This window comes from Ictidomys tridecemlineatus, chromosome 2 (genome assembly GCF_052094955.1).
Source record: "Ictidomys tridecemlineatus isolate mIctTri1 chromosome 2, mIctTri1.hap1, whole genome shotgun sequence".
NCBI classification, from domain to species: domain Eukaryota; kingdom Metazoa; phylum Chordata; class Mammalia; order Rodentia; family Sciuridae; genus Ictidomys; species Ictidomys tridecemlineatus.
Genome location: NC_135478.1, coordinates 80,782,048 through 80,801,958, shown reverse-complemented (window position 1 = coordinate 80,801,958; position 19,911 = coordinate 80,782,048). Strand labels below are relative to the sequence as shown.

Here is a 19,911-nt window from a genome sequence, read left to right as displayed (position 1 = left end):
GTAAATTACACAGGGCCTCACTAAGCTGCTGAAACTGGCTTTGAACTTGCAATCCTCCTGCCTCGGTCTCCTGAGCCACTGGAATTACAGGTGTGCATCCTTCCAGCTTCTTGAGGTGGCTATGAAAATCATATGAGAGCCAGTGGTTATAGAGAACCTGCTGTCGGAGCCTGCCTGGATTTATAAGTCTTATCTCAGTTTTGGGTGGAATTATGGTGAATTTTATCTTTTCAATGTTCCTTTCAATACTGTCTACATTGGTTTTTACAAAAAATGTGTCTTGTGAGGTGGACCATCCCACTTGCATTTTATTTTGTTACTATTTATTTTTCAGTTGTAGTTGGACACAATACCTTTATTTTACTTATTTTATTTTTATGTGGTGCAGAGGATTGAGCTAGGCGAGCGCTCCCTCGATGAGCCACAACCCTAGCCCCCGTTTGCATTTTAAGTGAAAGGAAACTCAGAGAAAGGGAGTAATGTGGCTGGGAAGCCACTGAGAAAGAAACTGAATGCATTTGTTTCACCCCAAAACTGTAGTTTCTATCATTCTGCGGAGAGCAAGTACTCCATCCTGACAGGCTGCTGGAGGAGTTGAAGAAAATGAAATTTTTGCATAAAACCAGCCCCAGCTGAAGGCGTTGAAAATACAGCTAATCAAAGTGATCAAAGTAATTTTTTTTTTTTTTTGGTATCAGGGATTGAACCCAGGGGTACTTGACCACAAAGCCACATCCCCAGCCTTTTTATTTTTAAAAAACATTTCTAAAATTGTTGATAGACCTTTTTTATTTATATATGGTGCTGAGAATAGAATCCAGTCCCTCACACATGCCAGGCAAGTGTGCTACTGCTGAGCTCCAGCCCCCACTTTTTAATTTTGAGACAGGGTCTCACTAAGTTGCTTAGGGTCTCACTAAATTGCTAAGGCTGTCCTTGAACTTGTGATCCTCCTGCCTCAGCCTCCTAAATTACCAGGATTACAAGTGTGGACCACCATGCTTGGCTTCAAAGTGTTCTTGAACTCTCAGATGGAGATGACCTATAGAAGGCAGGAAACACTGTAAGCTGGCATCCAAGGTGGTCATCATCTATAAAATAATTGCCTGGGCCAAGGGCCACCTGGATACTAACATTCTTCTTAGCTTTCCCAGGGCCCAGACTTCTTGTGTTCTGAACAATCAGTCCAGAGGAGATCTGGGGCTATTTGAGGACCCCTTTGGGTTGGTGTTTTAGGAGATAATCCTGCTCTGAAGTCAGACCTTCCAGTCTGGCTTGGCAGCTGAGACCATAACCCTTTTGTCTTCTCCCCCAAACTCATCTTGGGCCTGATGCTTCTGCTACTAGAAATTTGACTACACCACCCAGCACCCTTTATTCCCTAGAGATTGCCCTTGAACCAGGCTCTCTCAGATGAGACCATGTTCCGCAAACAGCTGGCCTCTACACTTCTGGGCTTCAATTTCCTTAATTATAAAATGTAGATAGTAAACTATGAGGCTTTCATATGATGTGAGAATCTTACACGATAAGGAAAGAGAAAGATTTGGTGAATGGGGGGGGCCCAATACTTCTGTCAGTAAATCCCACAAATTTTACTAGCCTCATGACAATTGTGTCTAGTCTACAGGAGAAACTGTCTCCTTCAAAGAACACAGGGTTCTTTAGGAGACAGGGGTTTGAGGAAGTTGGTAATTTTGGAAATTTTACTTATCAAAAGCTCTGGGTGCCAAGTGTGGTGGCACATGCCTGTAAACCCAGCAATTTGAGAGGCTGAGGCAGAAGCTTGTCAAGTTCGAAGATAACCTGGGCAACTGAGTGGGACCTGTCTCAAAAAAAAAAAAATAATAAAAAGGGTTGGGGATGTCACTCAGTGACAGTGTGACCTGGGTTCAATCCCTAGTGCTGGGGAAAAAAGAAAAAAAGGGGGGCTGGGCAGCAGACATACCTAAAAGCACAGATCTAGCAACCTTTTATAGTATAAGATGAAGGACAATGAGGTCCAAGTCGAGTAAGCAGGAACTCCAGAGAACTTTTTATTTTCAGGATAATAACTGGTTGATTGCTTGGTTTATTATGCAAGGCACTATTGTTAAAAATAAAATCAGATCAAGTTAAAAATTTAAGAGTTTAATGTGCGTACAAAAGAACAGTCCATGAATCTGTAGACTGCAAATCGAGATTGACAAGTTTCAATTTATAGCAGTTAATACAGTTTATAAAGCATAAAAGAGGAAGTATTTTTGACCTTTTGCTAGATTAACTGTCATATATTTTTTTCTAAGACAAACAGAACTGTTTAAAGCAACTTGTCTGTAGCTTATTGGTTTAATTTCATCGACTCATGCTATTAAGGACAAAAATCTTTATGCATTTTATTAAAAAAAAAAAATATATATATATATATTTTTGGTTGTAGTTCGGCACAATACCTTTATTTTGTTTATTTATTTATTTTTTGTGGTGCTAAGGATCAAACCCAGGGCCTCACATGTGCTAGGCTAGCACTCTACCACTGAGCCACAACCCCAGCCCTATTTTAAAAATTTTAAAAATAATTTTTTAGTTGTTGATGGTCTTTTATTTCATTTATTTATTTATATGTGGTGCTGAGGATGGAACTCACTGCCTCACACATGCTAGGCAAGCACTCCACTACTGAGCCATAACCCAACCCCAGCCCATATGCATTTTATTTTTAGAGTTATCATTTCTGGGGGAAAATCAGGATGACTTAAGTTTCAGCTCTGGGGCTAGAAGTTGCTGATCTTAAGGTATCTAATTGTAGCCTGCATTTTTATTTATTTAACAATTCTAACAACTTTATTATGTACATTGCTCCCTGGTCCTCCTCCTCTTCCTCCTTTGGTCTCATTATCTTCTTTAATCCTCCCATCTGCACTTGGAATAGGAACAATTATTACCTCTGTTTCACAATTGAGGAAACAAACTCAGAGAACTATCATTTGCTCAAGGCCACACAGTGGGTAAATGTAGACCTAGATGTGAAACCCAGGAAGCTTGAGATCCCATGCTCATCCTGCCTCCAGGGTCTTATAATTTATGTTTTACAGAAAAGACAGCCTAATTCATGAGTGACTGGATCTCAAAAAGGGGGGCAGGCTCCTTGGCACAAGGGTTGCCCAACCAGGAATGGAATTTGAAGAGCTCATTAAGGGGTAGTTACGCATCTTACTTACCTTCTGAGTGACTGAATATTTAGAGGACTGAGAGAAGGCTGAAGTTTAGACCTTTTGAGGCTTTCTCAAATGTTTAGTCCATTTTTGTGACTGCTTCTCTGGATGAGACTGCCTGGAAATAACATAAGCATGAGCTCCTGCAGGCAGTGTAGCTAGAACCGTGGCTCTGCTAGACCCTGCCTGGAGGGGGGAACTACATCACTTCTGTAACTCTGTTCCCTATTTGCATCATGCCCCTACTCTAAGGGCTATTCAAGCCTCTGGGTTGACAGGTTCCTCCAAAAATAACATTTTTCATTCTTTATTTGAGAGAGAAGAACGGAATTAGAAATTCAAGTGCAGGACTCTAGAGGAAACAAGTCTATTCAGGAAGAATCAAGAGCAGATCCTAGAGTGAGACTAGGAGGTAATACATTCAAAAGTTACCCCTGGGGCTGGGAATATTGCTCAGTGATGGAGAGCTTGCTTAGCACGCAGAGGCCCTGGGTTCTAGCCCCACCACTGCAATACACACAACAATCTCCCAAAAGTTATACCTGTGGAGTCTGAGAAAAGAATTCTGATGCATTCAAATTTCCCCTTATATTGTCCATTGGCACCCTTTTCTAACTAATTGGGTCATGGGTTGCTTAAACATCTATGATTCTCATGGGGGCCCCAGGTGTGTTTTTGCAGCACTAAGCTCATTGCCTAGCACATAATAGTTAGGGTCGTCAGATAAAATGCAAAGCATACAGTTGTTTGAATTTTAGAAAACTGGTTTTTAATATGAGTATGTTCTGTTTGTTTATCTAAAATTCAAATTAAGCTGGGTTTTCTGTGTTTTATCCGCTAAATCTGACAACCTTATTAGTAGGGACTGGAAAGTACTTGTGGACGAAATTATTAATTAGTTTTCTGCCTTGGTTTTGCACCTGTGGTGAGACCCCTTGTTGGCAACACAGCTTCTCTCTGCGCCGGTCTTCCTATTGGAGAAGTGGGAGTTTGGAGGAGTCACTGAAGTGCAGGGATCACCAGTGTAGGAAAGCGCCGGGTTAACTGTCAGAGTAGGAAGAGAAGTGGGGTCATGCCTGTGCCAGGTAACCCAGGTCCTCAAACTGGGAACCAGCGATTTCTACTCCGGCCAGGGCCGAGGAAGCCCCCGCCCAGTCTCCAGGTTCAGAGTCAGGCCAGAGGCTGTCGCCATGGAGACGCGGGCAGCCCGGACCCCTCCTTCACCTAGCCACGCGTTTCCGCTGCGTTGGAGCCTTCTGATTGGACGGCCGCTTGGACTCTACCACCCGCCCAGAGCCCGCTAAGGGGTGGGGGCGGGACCCTATCCTCGTGGGACTCGTGTGCTCCAGTCGTGTTCCTGTGGCCTCTTTGGCAAAGGCTGGGTCCTTTGTCTCACACGGAGAAAAGGCTGAGTCTCTTAGGTCAGGAGAGTGTCCACGGCTTCTCCTACTTGAGCTTATGCTCATGCCTCTCCCTGAGAAAAAAAGGGGCGGGAAAGACAGCAACGCCCCCTCCAGAGCTTATTCGGTCCCAAGATTTGTAGCACCGGAAGTGCTGGCGACGTGTCAGTGCGCCCTATATTAAACCTTCCCCCCCACCCCCCAGGCCACCTTTCCCATTCAGCTGTGGGATTCCGGGGCCGCCTGGGCGCTGCACCCGCCACTTCCGCATCGGACCGCTGCTTCAACCGAACTCCCTCCCTCTGCGCGCGCTCCATCTCTTGCCCGATGGTTGGACCGGAGCCTGGGAGTGGCCACGCCTTTTCTCGGGTCTGATAGCCAATGGGCGGGCGGCTCCCGGCGGGGTGGTGGGTAATTAATAAGGAATCGGCGCTGATTGGCTACAGGGTCTTGGCTGGGAGGCCGGGCGGCGGGGTAGGTTGTTCCTGAGGTGGGAGGCGGCACCCGTGGCTGAGAAAGAGGCCTGAGAGCGACATGTCCCCGGCGGCTGAGGCAGAGCGGCCAGTGGCACTGTTTTACTGAGTCGGGGGCGGCCTGGCGGCCAGCCAAAGACGAAGGTCGGCGGGGGCTGCCCCCGCAGTGGTGGCGGCCATGCTGGGGCCCCGGGTGGTTGAAGGAGCCGCTGGGGCGCTTCTGCGACTGCTGCTACTGATGCTCCTGCCGTCGCTCCGGGAGCCGAGTCTCGGCGTGGCCGGCGTGGTTGGGGCCGGGCTGCCTGAGAGCGTCATTTGGGCGGTCAACGCGGGCGGAGAGGCTCATGTGGACGTACACGGGATCCACTTCCGCAAGGACCCTTTGGAAGGCCGGGTGGGCCGAGGTGAGAGCCCTTCGCCCGCGCTGCGGGATTCCAGGCCTGCGGTGCTGGGCGCAGCTGGTGGACGGCTGCGGGCCCTGATCCCGTTCCTCGACTAGGGGCCACGTCTCTGGAGTGAAGTTTCTTTGCAGTTTCCTCAAGGACCTGGTCATACACCCAGGGCCTAGCACTGGCTGAAGCTACCAAGAGCTATGGAGGCAGAGAGTTGGCGAGAAGTTATATTTGGACCTCGCATCCTGGATTTTCTCAGCCCCTCACCCCCACCCAAACTGGGAAAGTAAAGACCAGAGATGCCTCTTGCCCTTCGAGGCCAGGCGAGTTATAACTCATCAGTACTCCTGCTGTCTTATCGAGACAGTTCTTGGTAGATTCTTGCGACCCAGATATCTGCTGCTTTTCCTCCCCTTCTAAAGGAGCCGGGCTTGATTCTTAGCCAGAATAGCAAGGAATCTTTGAAGGGGATGGGCCAGGAAAGTTTGATTGTAGCCTTCTCCCCCGCCCTCCCTTGGAGCAAATATGTGTACTTCAAAGGTAGAAGTAGTTATATTGAAACCATCTTGCACGTGAGTCTGGGGGCAATGTGTCAATTGTGTCATCCTGGGTAAGATCTGAATATCTATAGTGTGGTACCACCTACCTGGGGTGATTCTAAGAGGTTTGACTCCTGCTTTTGGGAAAAGTGTGTCTAAACTGGTTGAGCAACAGTGGCTTTTACAGAGCTGCACAGTTCTCAGAGAGTGTAAGAATTGCTAGGAGAGATAGTTAAAAATGCAGATTCCTGTTCCTCACTCCAGATCAAATAGATTGATTCCCCGCTGCTGAGATCTAGGTTTCTGTATCAGTTGCTGTGAGATACTTCATTTGCAAACCACTCTTTGGGGGAAATCTGCTCTAGATTTCTTTATTTCTTCTGTAAGTAGAATTGGAAAACAGACTTAAGAAGGAAGTTCCTTGCTTCATGTGTTGGAAGGAGATTTATACTATCTGCTGGATTAATAGGCTGCCCAACTGGCAATATGCCACTCTAGCCAACCTAGGAGACAGACTTTTCCTTTTCCACGATGTCCATATCTGGCTCTTGCCTTTACTAAAGGATTGCATTTAGTTTCTACAAGTTAATTGCAGTTTCCTGGAAGTTTATTATATTAGGAGTTTATTGCTTTCATACATCTGAGGATCTTGGGACACAGGGCTTCTTTCTGAAGTTCTGTGTTTGTCTTGGAATTTGTTTAGCCCTGGCATGTAGATCCCAGTATCCTGGGTTGAGCTGAGTCAGAGCTTCAGTCCTGCAGCAGCCAAGCCAGACTTCATAGCAGGAGGTCATTGCTATCTATCCTGGACCCTTCCTCTTTCCCTGTGGTCTGGACTGGGAGGAAGGAGGTCTGAGGAAACTACAAACAGTTTGTGGACTTTGCCTCTTGAGATAACTGTAGTGAGGACAGTGAGTAAGTGGTTTCTCTCACTTAGCAGATACCAGGCTCTACATTGGTTACATTGTTCTAATAGGTCCCTTGGGCAGTGGGTAAAGCTGACCAACACCACACAGGTTTAATCCCCAGGTACTGATCTTATTCAGAAATCTGGCTTTAGTTTGCTGGTGCAGGTTTTTTTTTTGTCTTTGTTTCGGTCTGGTCAGCAGTGAGCCAGGCTTGCTGTCCTTGGGTTATTGGCTCATGGTTGCAGTTCCTTTGGAGTTTATTGTAGCAGGTGAAATTACATGAGACCTACCAAAGCTCATGCATATTGGAGTCCTGTTTCCCATGTGAACCTCTGGACATTTTTTTTTTTTTTTTTCAAATGGAGGTTCCCTGTCTTCCAGTCTGGTTATGAATTGAACAGTTTTAAGGAATGGATGGGGAAAAGGGTTAGAGTTGGACTACCTTGTTGCAACTTTGGTCTTACCAGATCCCTGAGAGTAGCATTTTTCTGGCATTAGGTTTGGGACTGCTTCCACTCAGGAATCAGCTTTCTAATTTCTTCTTTACTTAGGAGTCAGCCCCACAAGGGGAAGTGCAGCTGTTCACTCTGCCTTTCCTTCTTTGGCCCTGTTTGGATAAGGGTGTGCCAGGTATTTGGAGACCCTTGCCTTGTGCAGCTATTTACACTAATTGCTGTAGGAGCCGTAGGCCCTATTTCTTTTCCCACTTGCTTGTGATATTGTTTCCACCATGCTGACGAAAGTTCATTTTGTGTAAAATGAATTCAGGTACTTGTTGCCAAGTTTGTCCAGATAAGGGTTTGGCCTGCTTTTGAATTTGCTGTTTCTCTGTAATTTCTTTGTAGTTCAGCATTCTTGTAACTGAGTGGCCCAGGGCACCTGGTGCCTTATGCATTCAAAGGCACTTTATAATGTTTATTGAATTTCATTTCTGCCTTGAGGATAACTAGTGCTCATAGCCTGGGAAAGGCATTTCAATCTGTGTGCTTCAACAGATAGAAGTATAGAAAGTAGTTCAGCGGTGCTTACCTTGGGGTTTTGGTATGCTACTTGATACGGGTTCTTCTTGGTTATTCTGGATCCCTTTTGACTCTGACTAGGGAAAGACCTGATTATTTGGCCTAAGGGCCCAGAACTTGGCTTGGTTATAGAGGAAGGCTATTTCCGCTTCATAGAAAGATACTTACTAAACTTGTATGACCTTGAGGAACTTACTTTACCTCTCTGAGCCTTGTTTTCCCTCTTAATAATACTTCTCATACCTTAGAAATCTCTGACATGACTCTACAAACTCTCCTGTTCAGAGTAGGGTAAACTGTCACTATTTTTTTTTTTCCTGCTTGATGACCTTTTACATGGAATTAAAAATAGGGCAGAACATGGCTGGAGGGTGGGGGATGCTGGCTGAGGATCTAAGCTTATCAAATTACCAATTCTGTTTTCCTAAGGAAGACCCTTTCCTGGACTGGGGAAGGATTTGGCCTTGGGAAGATAAGAGCTTGAAAGTTAGGGTGAGAGAGACAGACCCCTGTCTTTGATTTGCTTAGAATTCTCTTCTGTAGAATGTGTTTAGAATTGTCTCCCTGTACTGTTACCTAACAGGCATGCTTCATCTGCAGGCCCTCTGAGTGCTGGAAGTTTGCAGGTAGAGAATTAGGTCCCTGAATCACTGAGTTCCTTGCCTCTGCCCATTGAGACAAATTCTTGAGGAACTAGTCTTACTTGACAAAGAAAGTGATTCAAAAGAATCTAGTGGTCAGGAGTCCTAGTGTTGAGGTGCTGAGAGATTTTGCAGCACCAAGAAGTGCTTCATGGTGGTGGTCTCATGTAGAACAGGTTCCTGCTCATTCTGGCTTTTAACTCCTGTGCTTCCCAGCTGCAGTTTTCCAACTGGTTTGATTGCTTCTTTTTTCCTTTTAGTCCATTTTCTAAATTCTCTATAGAGCAGAGACATTTATTTAGGGCATATTGGGTGCATATCCTTTCCTAGCTCGTGTACCTTCTTGTCTGTCTATGCTTTTCTCTGTGTGAGGCACTGTATTAAACTCTTTACAGGTATTTTTTACTTTATTTAATGGTACAGGTGTTTTTATTCTTACCACAACTCTGTTTTATAGGTGAGGAAACAGACCTAGAAAAAACAACTTGTTCAGCTTCTCTTAGGTAGCAGAGCCAGGGTTCAAATCCAGGCCTGCCTTACTCTAAAACCTGAGCTGAATTTTCCAAGGAGCCTGGCTGCTCTATTTTGTAGAACTAAGAAGCAGCAGACATAATGTAGGCCCTTTGGCCTCCTTCCTTTTTGGTTAACTGTCTTAAGCTGTATTCTGTCAACTTTAGCAGTGTTCTGACTGTACACTCCATTGTATTTTAGAGAAATCTATTTAACTATGAAGACATGAAGGCTAAGGAGGGAAGACATTTCCTTTTTGCTGCTGCATCTCTTGGGACTTAGGCAAATGCAACTTTGCATGTGGCAAATCTCTTAGGACAGTCACTTGGGCTTTAAAGGGAAAACACTTAAAGGTAATTCCAAGGTAATTAAATAATTTTTTTTCACATAGCTATTTTCTTAACTGTGAGACTGAGACCGCCACAGATTACATTACTGTTGGTTTCTCACTTTTTCCGTTTGGCAAAGGAAAAAAAAAAAGATTCCCCATACATGCACAAATTTTTCTGTGCATGAATAAGTCAAATCTAGTTAATGTTCCAAATTTGTAAGGATCACAGTCCTCATGGAAGAGTACATTCTTAGTTGGAAGAGAAATAGCAGTCTTTCAGTCTTTATAGGTTTGTGTTCTAGGGTAATGTACTTTGAGGCTGAAAAAATGTTTTTTTTGTTGTTGTTTATTGTAGTACTGGGGATTGAACCCAGGGGCACTGTACCACTGAGTGACTTTTATTTTTCCCAGGTTGGCCTCGAACTTGTAATCCTCCTGTCTCAGCCTCCCAAGTCACTGAGATAACAGGCGTGTGCCACCCAGCCAGCCCTTTCTTTGATTTCTTGAGGAGAAATAGGAAGAAAAATGTCTGAAGACAAAAATGCAATGAGTTTCATTGTCTCATCAGTTCATTTGATTTCATGGCTAATGTTATTTACAGGAATTGTTACAGTTATGTTTATTTTTTTAAGAGCTGGACCTCATCCACTAGGTCTTTTGGTTAATCTTTTACCTTTTGCCAGGTCTTCTTCCTTGGAATTTTAGTAATTCAGCTCTAGGGATGACACTTGGCATCTCCCAAAGGATCTAGTTGGCAGATGACTTCAGGGTCACCATGAGAGATTGGAAGGCAGTCTTGAAGTCTTTTTTTTTAAAAGATGATTCTGGGTTTGTTTTTTTTTCTTTCTTTATTTATTTTTATGTCGTGTGGAGGATCGAACCCAGGGCCTCTCCCGTGCTAGGCGAACACTGTATCGCTGAGCCACAACCCCAGCCCCAGTCTTGAAGTCTTAATTCCATGCTGGAGGAAAAATTACCCTACCCTACTATCTGTCTGTAGTTGGGAAAGTAAACTATGGGACACTGGAAAGTATCTGTAGGATAAAGGAATCAGGCTGCTCTCTGAAGGAGGAAGCAGAAGTATTATCTTTGGGGGCTGGAAGGTGATATTTTGTGGAAAGACCCTAGTTTAGTTTGTTGAGTGGGGGAAAAACACGAATACACAACTTATCTTCTACCGAGGTTGGGAGAGACCTGGGGACAATAGAGGTTTTTGACTTTTCTGATACTGACCCCAAGGTAAACTTTGTACTTTTACTCTACCTTGTTCCTTGTTCTTTTTGTGAAATGGAAATGGTGTCTCCCCAGGACTTGGGCATCTTAAGCCAGAGGTATCAGTAGGACCTTGGCAGATTGACTTCCCTGCAGATGCTCTAGACTCCTGGTGAGCAGGGCATGACTTCTCTGCTTTGTAGGTACTTCCTTTGTTGCCATTTGTTCATTCAGCAAACAACACTGAGTTTATAGGTGAGGAAACAGACCTATATTGGTCTGAGTGGCTACTATGTCAGGTGCTGTGGTAGGTGCTAGAGCTTTGGTAGAACTGCTTTCTTCTGTTGGTTTAATTTAGGAAATGTTTAAGAGTTGGAGTTTTATGAGTCTGTGGGTAGCAAGGTGCTTGAACCTATTGGAAATTAGAGAGTTCTACCCTTCTTTTTGTGAGTCTGTCTTTTTTTTTTTTTTTGGCCAGCATTAAAACTTTTTGAATGAAAATTTGGGAAAAAACAAGTAAAGCTGGGATATTATTCATAGTAAAGATGATAAAAAATGACTTTCGTAACCAGATAGTCCACAATTTTATTTATTTACTTATTTTTTAAATTCTTTTTTTTTAACATTTATTTTTTAGTTGGACACTATCTTTATTTATTTATTTTTATGTGGTGCTGCGGGTTGAACCCAGGGCTTCGCATATGCTAGGTGAGTGATCTACCGCTGAGCCACAACCCCAGCCCATCCAGTTTGTTTTAGATGCTTAGTTTTCTTTTCTTTTCTTTTTTTTTGAACCAGAGATGGAACTCAGGGATGCTTAACCACTGAGTCACATCCCCAGCCCTTTAGAGACAGAGTCTCACTGAGTTGCTTAGGGCCTCACTAAGTTGCTGAAGCTGGCTTTGAACTCACAAGCTTCCTGCCTCAGCCTCCAGAGCCACTGGGATTACAGGTGTACTCCACTGCACCCAGCCAGATGATTAATTTTTCTGATTAAGAAAAAACATTTGAAGGGCTGGGGATGTGGCTCAAGCGGTAGCGTGCTCGTCTGGCATGTGTGCAGCCCGGGTTCGATCCTCAGCACCACATACCAACAAAGATATCTCCAGATAGCCAGGGGAAACCTTCTCCTGTGAAGGTTAGAGGAGCTATTGGAATGAGTATTGAGTTTCTTTCATGTGCTCTTCCTTGGCAATGGCTATCTTATTCTTGCTTTTGTGTGAGCTCTGTTTGGAGCCAGGTGCAGAGTAGGTGGCTCCTCGTACTGAAAGGGTTATTAGCATTACCCCAGAAATGCCTCTGACAGTTCTGGGGTCTCTGCTCTTTTATATCTTGCCTCTGATGTGCTTTCTGTCTTGTTCCCAGCTTCAGATTATGGCATGAAACTGCCAATTCTGCGTTCCAACCCAGAGGACCAGATCCTGTATCAAACAGAGCGGTACAATGAAGAGACCTTTGGCTATGAAGTGCCCATCAAGGAGGAGGGGGACTATGTGCTGGTGTTGAAATTTGCAGAGGTCTACTTTGCACAGTCCCAGCAGAAGGTAAGGTCTTGACTTAGTGAGACATTGATACTCTTGGACATTCCTTTGCTCTGAGGCCACAGAGTGTAGAGCCTCCCAGAAGGGAGGAACAGATGAGCTTTGAGGAAAAGCCGGATTCTTTCTGCATCTGAGAAAGCTATGTCCCTTTGCCTGTGTGACTACACTTGCCTTGGGGGTTGGTGACAGAGAGCATTGCTAGGACTGGGGATGTGGCTCAAGCGGTAGTGTGCTTGCCTGGCATGCGTGTGGCCCGGGTTCGATCCTCAGCACCACATGCAAAACAAAGATGTTGTGCCAAAGAGCATTGCTAGAATCCTAGTTCTTGGCAACTGACTGATCCTGTTAAGGTCCTCCTGGTTACTTCTCTTCCCTTGACTTTCAGTGCCTTCTTGTTTTTAGCCTTTTCCTTTTCCTCTGTCTTTTCCTGTGAATTTCCTTTGCATGTTGAGATTTTTGTTTTTATTCTTTGTTTCTTTTCTTTTTTTTTTTTTAATTTTTAATTTATTTTTTAGTTTTCATTGGACACAACATCTTTGTTTGTATGTGGTGCTGAGGATCGAACCCGGGCCGCACGCATGCTAGGCGAGCGCACTACCGCTTGAGCCACATCCCCAGCCCTTATTCTTTGTTTCTTGAGGCAAATATGCTACTGCCATGGCAATGAAGGAACATAGTTTTGGTTTGGTTCGGGTAAAGGACCCAGAGTATATCCAGACCCATCATTTTTTCTTTTGAACTTGAAGCCCAGGCAGGTGCATAATGTCTGAATCCTTGAAGAGGTACAAAGCTGATGGTTTTGACATAGTCTCTTTTTCTAATCCTTGAAGGTATTTGATGTACGATTAAATGGCCATGTCGTAGTGAAGGATTTGGATATCTTTGATCGTGTTGGACACAGCACAGCTCACGATGAAATCATCCCTATGAGCATCAGAAAGGGGAAGCTGAGTGTACAGGGGGAAGTGTCCACCTTCACAGGGAAACTCTACATTGAGTTTGTCAAGGTAATGCCCCATTCTGTCTCATGGTTGAGGAACGGCTCAGAAGAGTGGGTGAGGATAACATTGGCTGCTGTGTGGATTGACCATTCTTCCTCATTTTAGGGGTATTATGACAATCCCAAAGTCTGTGCACTCTACATCATGGCTGGAACAGTGGATGGTAAGTTGTGCTTTTGATTTGCTTTCTGACTCAGGCTGAAAGATATGGTTCAGGAAACCCTCAGGAGATAATTTAGCTGATCATTATTTTGTAAACACTTACGCCAGATTGTGGGGAATTCAGAGTCACAAGGATGAGAATGAAGTATTTCATAGTACTAGCCACAAGCTTTGAAATAAGATCTGTGTTCTTTCTTTTACTATTTAATCAGCTGTTTGGCCTTAGACAAATTCTTTTACATTTCCTATAAATTGGGATTAATAATGGTTCCCATTGGGGTGCCTGACCCCAATTTGGTATTGCCTTAAACTTGTCCTCATTTCAATTCTTGTTGATATTTCTTAGGAGAAAAAGGCAAAAGGAAGACTTTGTTAGGATTTTGGTATGTTCTGAAGAACTCCAGTGTTGCTGGAGTACACTGGGACCAAAGTCCATTTATTCATATCTCTTTGACCTTGGGATTCAGACTCTTGCTTAGGGTTTCAATTATCCTGGCTGCCAGCTTCCCAGCTGATGTTTGCAGAGAAAACTTGTATCTTAGTGATTTTTCTTCCCTATCCTATCTCTGTGCCTTTACCCAAGTTGTCTTGAGTACACATCTTATCATCTTGTCTTGGTGTCCCCTCCCAAATTCTGATGTGATGGCATCTAGGAAGATGATATCTTACACCAGACAGCTTTGTGCTTGAGTCCCTGAGAAAGAGGTAGGACAGAGGGGAAGTGTGAGCAAGAACCCAGAACGCTATAGATCAGCTTTTTTCTTTAGTCTTTGTGTGAATCTACAGGAAATGTGGACTTGTGCAAAGGAGAAGGGATTTGAAAGGTTAAATTTTGGGTGTGAGATCATTGTCTCTGACCAGTCTAAACTTCTTGGGGCTCTGAAGATGTGGGACAGGAAGGGAGATAGTGAGCTTCTCTGTGAGCAGGGCTTTTCCAACTTTTTAGTTAAATCTGAAGACTAGTGTTAATGGCACTCTGTTGTTCTTTAGGCTGGAGATCATCTGTGCTACTTCTCCTTCCTGTGGACCCTAGATAGGTCACAGGAGTTTCTTTATTGGGGCTCATTTGCTGTTCTTAGGGTCTTACTTCATGCTATGGGTCTCACTTAATAGGCATTTTCTTTCTTGTGTTAGATGTACCAAAGCTACAGCCTCATCCAGGATTGGAGAAGAAAGAAGAGGAAGAAGAAGAAGAAGAATATGATGAAGGGTCTAATCTCAAAAGACAGACCAATAAGAACCGGGTGCAGTCTGGCCCTCGCACACCCAACCCCTATGCCTCAGACAACAGCAGCCTCATGTTTCCCATCCTGGTGGCCTTTGGAGTCTTCATTCCAACCCTCTTCTGCCTCTGCCGGTTGTGAGAACAAATGACCATCCTGAGCAGGGTGGAGGGGAGTGGGAAACCAAACATGTTGATTTTGGTTTCTGTATTTTTCATAATGATATAAAAAAACAAAAAAACAAAATGAAACAAATCCAACAAACAAACAAAGCCCACACACACAAAAAGTAAAGGTGATAAAAAGAGACAGAGTGAGTGGAGAGCAGCCCTCATCCACTACTTGGTCCCAGGCCTGCTTCAGTCCTAGTCCTCTCTTTGTGGCTGGCCCCAGCTGTCATTTTCTTCTCTGGGGTACTTGGGGCAAATGGGTCCTTCCTGTCCAGGATCCTTATTTGTATGAGTGAAAAGGACTCTGAACTCAGAGTAGTTATGGTTTCTTTTTTTAGGTTAGAAATTAACAAATAGGGAAATGTCATCTAATTACCTAAGAAGACCAGCACTGGGAGTTGGGTATGTTCTGAAGTCATGTCCAGATAAGTTTTCATATGTCCTGGGATTGAAAGAATGTGTGTGTGAAGGTATATAAATCAGATGGTAAAGGCAAAAAAATGGGGGAATTGAAAAAGAAAGAAAAGTAAACGCTTCCTTACTTGGAAGCCTTTATGGATTAATCCAATGATGGTTCCTTCTCAAATATTTGAGTTTGTCATTGCTTATCTCCCTGACATGTGCCAGTAAGAGGACTGTCTGGTATCCAAGACAATTAGTGCATATCAGGTCCTCAAATTGCCTCTGACTTGTCACCACAGCAAATCATTTTGATTTCAGTGCCTGTTGGGGACTTGATTTTTCAATTTTTTTTTCATAATCTGGCTCATTTGGAATCTCTTCTCCCTTTCAACCATCCTCACTAAATTATTGCCAAGAAGGGAAGGAGACATGGGGATTTGGATTCTCTGTGCTTGAATGTCTTATCTTCTACCACCTCACCTTGTTGGTACCTCCCTCCCTGGATCTCTGAGCCAGCAGCCAGGAGGACCTGACCCAGCAGTTCTTTACTGGCCCCTTTGTAGGGTCTTGCTGCCAGGGGACAGGGATGCTTTCCAGCCTGCAGCAACTGACCACTTGACCTTAAAAGTCTCTTCTGGTCTTTGGATTAGAAAAGGCTTATGTTAGCATAACTTAAGAGCAACCTCAGAGACTTGAGCCCTACTAAGTGATTGACCACTGTTTAGAGTGTCTAGAATTTTATGTTCATTTATCCCCATGTCCTCTGCCCAGAGCTGCCTCAAGGAACTAAATGGATTGACCATATTGGCCCAGTGATTTTTCTCATGGATCTTAATATTATGCCCCTCCATCTTTTCATTTCCCTATCCAAATTGTAGTCAGGTTCTTGGTGTGATGGGGCTAAAAGAATCTCAGTCAGCTTAGTCCTGGCAGCTCTGAGGTTAACCTTAACATCTAAGTGTCTATCTGGAATTCCCTAGAAAAATGTCTGCAGAAAATGAAATTTCCCTTTTCTCCTCCTTTCTGATCACTGTCATTCATTTCTCTGTTAGGGCAACAATGAGGGAGGACCCAGCTAAACTAAAAGAGATTTTGTGGGTGGGAGGCAGCAGTATTAGCTTCAGCTTGAGCTGGAGCAGTACAGAATCTCAGGCCAGGCCCATCTTTTTAGAATATGTTTGATTTTCAGTTTGCCTTACTAGATGTTTTTTAAGAGTTTCGTATATTTGAACTGTTCCTTATGTGACAAAAGTAAGTGGTTCTTGGGCTCACGTCCTGACTTTGGCTCTTAATGATTACTCCAGGCCAGCGTTTAGTCATTTGAGAATTATAGCCCTTTATTTTCATTGTGACTTGGGCCTCAGTCTTAGGGTACTGAGTCAGGCAGCTGGATGGCTGGGGCCTGAGGTTGCAATCAGAGGAGCAAAGAGGTCCTGGAGTGCTCCTGAAGCCCCCTTCTAAAGGTTGAGGTACTGTAGCCTTGGTCTTGGGGACCAACTTCCTGGACAGTGGATGTCCTTACTAATTGGGCTTCTGACAGTGGTGTTGGTTTCTGTTCTTTCACAACTCCCAAAGGTGTGAGCCACTGCCAATTGATTAGACAAGATGAAGGAGGACTTGTTGCCTCTATTTTGCCTTGTTTGTTAGTTTGCTTGGGTCTCTGAGGAAGGAGGGGTCCTGCCTCCTCACCTCAGCCCATCTCTTTAGTGACTCATTGTCTCAGAAGGAAACCCTGACTCCTGGGGCCATTTCCTAATGGTACTGTAAGCCAAGCAGCTTTGCTCTGCCTGTTTCCAGAAGCCTACTCCTTCCCCCAGGCTCAGAATGGGTGCTTTCCTCTCTGGTTGTATCCAAAAGGAAGGAACATCTTTCTATGGCTGACAAAACTAAAGGGGAAGTGAGGAAATGGGGAGAATTATGGCAGGGGCTGGGATAGATTCCCCTGAAACCAAGCCCACCCAGCTAAAAGATAGCTGCCCTAGTGCTAGCAACAGCTGGCTCATGTTGCTGAACTTGAAAGCTTTTTTTTTTTTCTCTTTTTTTTTTTTGACTCCTCCAAGGGATAAAGGTACATGAAGTTTAGGTTAAAGGGATGGAATGGGGCATGCTTTATTTTTATTTTTGTATTGTACATGTCAAAAATTACTCTGTTCATCTTTTGCTTTTTGCACTGTTTGTTCTCCATCTGTATTTTGAACTAGTGTAGGACTGAGGCTGGGCTGTACTGTAGGGAGTCTGCCTGGGGCTGGTTGGGGAGGAGAGGCCAGGCTCTTCTATTCCATCACATGCCGTCCCAGGGTTTTAGGGTCCATAGAGCCCTACTGGCTAAAGAGCAGGTAGCCAGGGTGAAACTCCTTTTGCCAGAAGCATGGCTCTAGTGCAATTTGCAGAAGACCATGCAAAGATGACTGCTGGAAACAGGCTGAATCTGTAGTCTGGTCTGATTTGGGTCAGTGATCCACAGTCTCTAATTGGACTATTTTGGATCTTACTCATGCTGAGTGAAAAGTTAAGAAACTGTGGGGTCCATGTCCTGTAAATCAAATCCATTGTTTTTTTCTGAAAAATCTTCCTTCCTGAGGAGAAGCTGCTCAGTGGATACCCTGAGTTCTGATGATTTAAAAGATAACTTTTAAGCTTCCATGGTATCAGACTCCCAGGAAGACCAGCTGTGACCTGCAGGGCCACCTTGTTGTTGAAAGGTGTGATCGAGTTCTCTCTGAGGGGACACAGTCATGCCAGAGGTCATGTGGGCTTTGATGAGGTGGGGTAAAATTTGCATTAGGCTTACCTCCCCCTTTCTGTGCCTGGGAACTGTTGGATCCAGATTTAGAAGTGTGGTTTGACTTTTGTCTTTTCTGGAGAAGCTTCTGTTTTAAGGAATTTCTCTTCCTTTTTGTTTTGCCCCTAGCCTCTCCTAGGGAGACCTGGCCCTGACTTCTAGAATCTAAGTTGAGAATTTCAGAAAACAGCAGCAGTATCTTCCTTGTCCTAGCACTTAGATCCCTTTCCCTAGAAATTGGTTCACCTCGGGAAGCCCAAGGAAAGAATCAGCAGGTTCTCTACCCTCCCTGGGGATTGAGGATGAACCTACCCTGGTCAGCACAGTGCCTTTTCCTCTCCTGCTCTGAGCCAGGGTGGGCATTCCCTCTAGATTCAGGTCAGGGCAGGGGTCTTACAGTCCCTGCCATGGGACTGCTTCCCCATCCCTCCCCTCCCCTTTGCTGGCCTACTTTTCAAGTGTCTTCTTGCCTTGAGGAGCCTTAATGGCATCAAGCGACAACATGTAACATTTTCCTTCCTGCCTCTCCAAAAGGATCTAGGAGAGTAGGTGAGCTTTCCCAAGTGAGAAACTTATAAATGGTCCTGTTTTTTTTAAAAAAAAAGACTGGGCCAGGGGAAGTATGCTTTGGGCCGCCTTCTGCTGTGGCCTCTGAGGAAGGAGACTGGGGTAAGGCTAAGTGAGAGTGTACTGAAGCAGAACCAGAAACACTCAGGATCTGTTCAGAATCTCAGAAGAAATCTTCCTCTCTTGTAGGGAAAGATATAATTAGGGATCAAAGAGCTCTAAGAAAATTGCAAAGAAGCCTTAATGTTCATGCTTCAGAGAGATCAGAGCAATTTTCTTTTTCAGTCTGAGCTAGGCTCTTTCTGTATTTGGACCTCTTCTGAAGCAAGAGGGTTAGATTTCCTCACGTTGTAAGCTTGGCACCAGTGGGTCAGCTGCCTAGTGAGGGTGGGTTTCTTTTGCACATGTGTGGTTTGCTGTTGATCTGGTTTATCCTTCTCAAGCTGCCTTTGTCTCACTTGCTTTGGGTGGCCAAATCATCTTGATAAGAGCAGATGAGTTGGGGACTGGCTGGGTTGGCAGGAAAAGAGCAGGATGGATCTCTTGGGACGAGTGCCTCCCAGGAGTATAAAAACAAGGAGCCAGGATTATGCTGGCAGCCAGGGAAACAGTAGTGCCTGTTCGAGTTGGCAGAGAGGGCCTTGGCACCACTCACATCCAGGCAGTCTTGTGAGATGGGAGCACATAGCACTGGGAAAAGAAGAACTCCATTCTCACCTCTATTTTGAGCTTCAGTGCTTTATTTCAGTATGAGGAAAAACAACAACAAACTGAAGTGCGCTTTCCGTCCTTTCAAAGGACAACTGTCGGGAAAGGAGAGCCGAGTTGCCAGGTGGGAGGGGAGACTTGGCAGGGAGAGACAATATGGCAAAACCAGTAAAGAGACTTTCTTGACAACTCTGTTTGGTGTGTCATGATCCAGGGAATGAAAAGAAATTTGACCCTGGGTTAGCTCCCTCCTTGGATTTAAAGAACATTACCTTTCCCTTCCATCAGTTTCTCCTAGGCTACCATCAGGTACCCATTCTGAGCTCATGACAGCCTCTTCAACCATAGTTGGCCTAAGCTGTCTTGCCTGACCCTCCAAATTAGGCCTGGCTGCGCTCTTTGGTACCAAGTATTGGAGAAAATGTGTCAATTCTTAGTAGCCCTTATAGCTTCTACTCTGATTTTCCATCCTCTCCCTGCAGATGCCAAACCAACTCTTTGCCTGTAGCCACAGTATGTACTTAACAGCAGCAGCACAGTGAGATGTACTTGAGGGGCTTTGAACCTGGCTGGCCAGGGAAGCAGTAGGGGTAGATAGAGCTGTCTTTCCTTCTGGGCTGTCTCCATCTGTCCCTGCCCCTTCCGTGCCCCACCCCACTCCCACCAAAAAGTAAAAAATCAGGATGTTTTTTCACTGTCCATTGCTTTGTGTTTTAATAAACAATTTGCAGTGACA

General features: G+C 44.6%; 1 protein-coding gene across 2 annotated transcripts; it reads left to right on the top strand.

The window, feature by feature from the left end:
* The first annotated feature begins 5,060 nt into the window (after nucleotides 1–5,060).
* Mlec (malectin) lies at nucleotides 5,061–19,911 on the top strand. 2 transcript variants are annotated; one of them, XM_005336799.4, is made up of 5 exons: nucleotides 5,070–5,471; nucleotides 11,985–12,163; nucleotides 12,991–13,167; nucleotides 13,267–13,324; nucleotides 14,458–19,911. In XM_005336799.4, exons 1-5 carry the CDS (start codon nucleotides 5,246–5,248, stop codon nucleotides 14,685–14,687), a joined length of 870 nt encoding a protein of 289 aa, XP_005336856.2. In that variant the 5' UTR covers nucleotides 5,070–5,245; the 3' UTR covers nucleotides 14,688–19,911. The 2 variants fall into 2 exon arrangements, with proteins under 2 accessions (XP_077895118.1, XP_005336856.2); XM_078038992.1 differs by lacking the exons at nucleotides 12,991–13,167; nucleotides 13,267–13,324 and having other exon boundaries at nucleotides 5,061–5,471.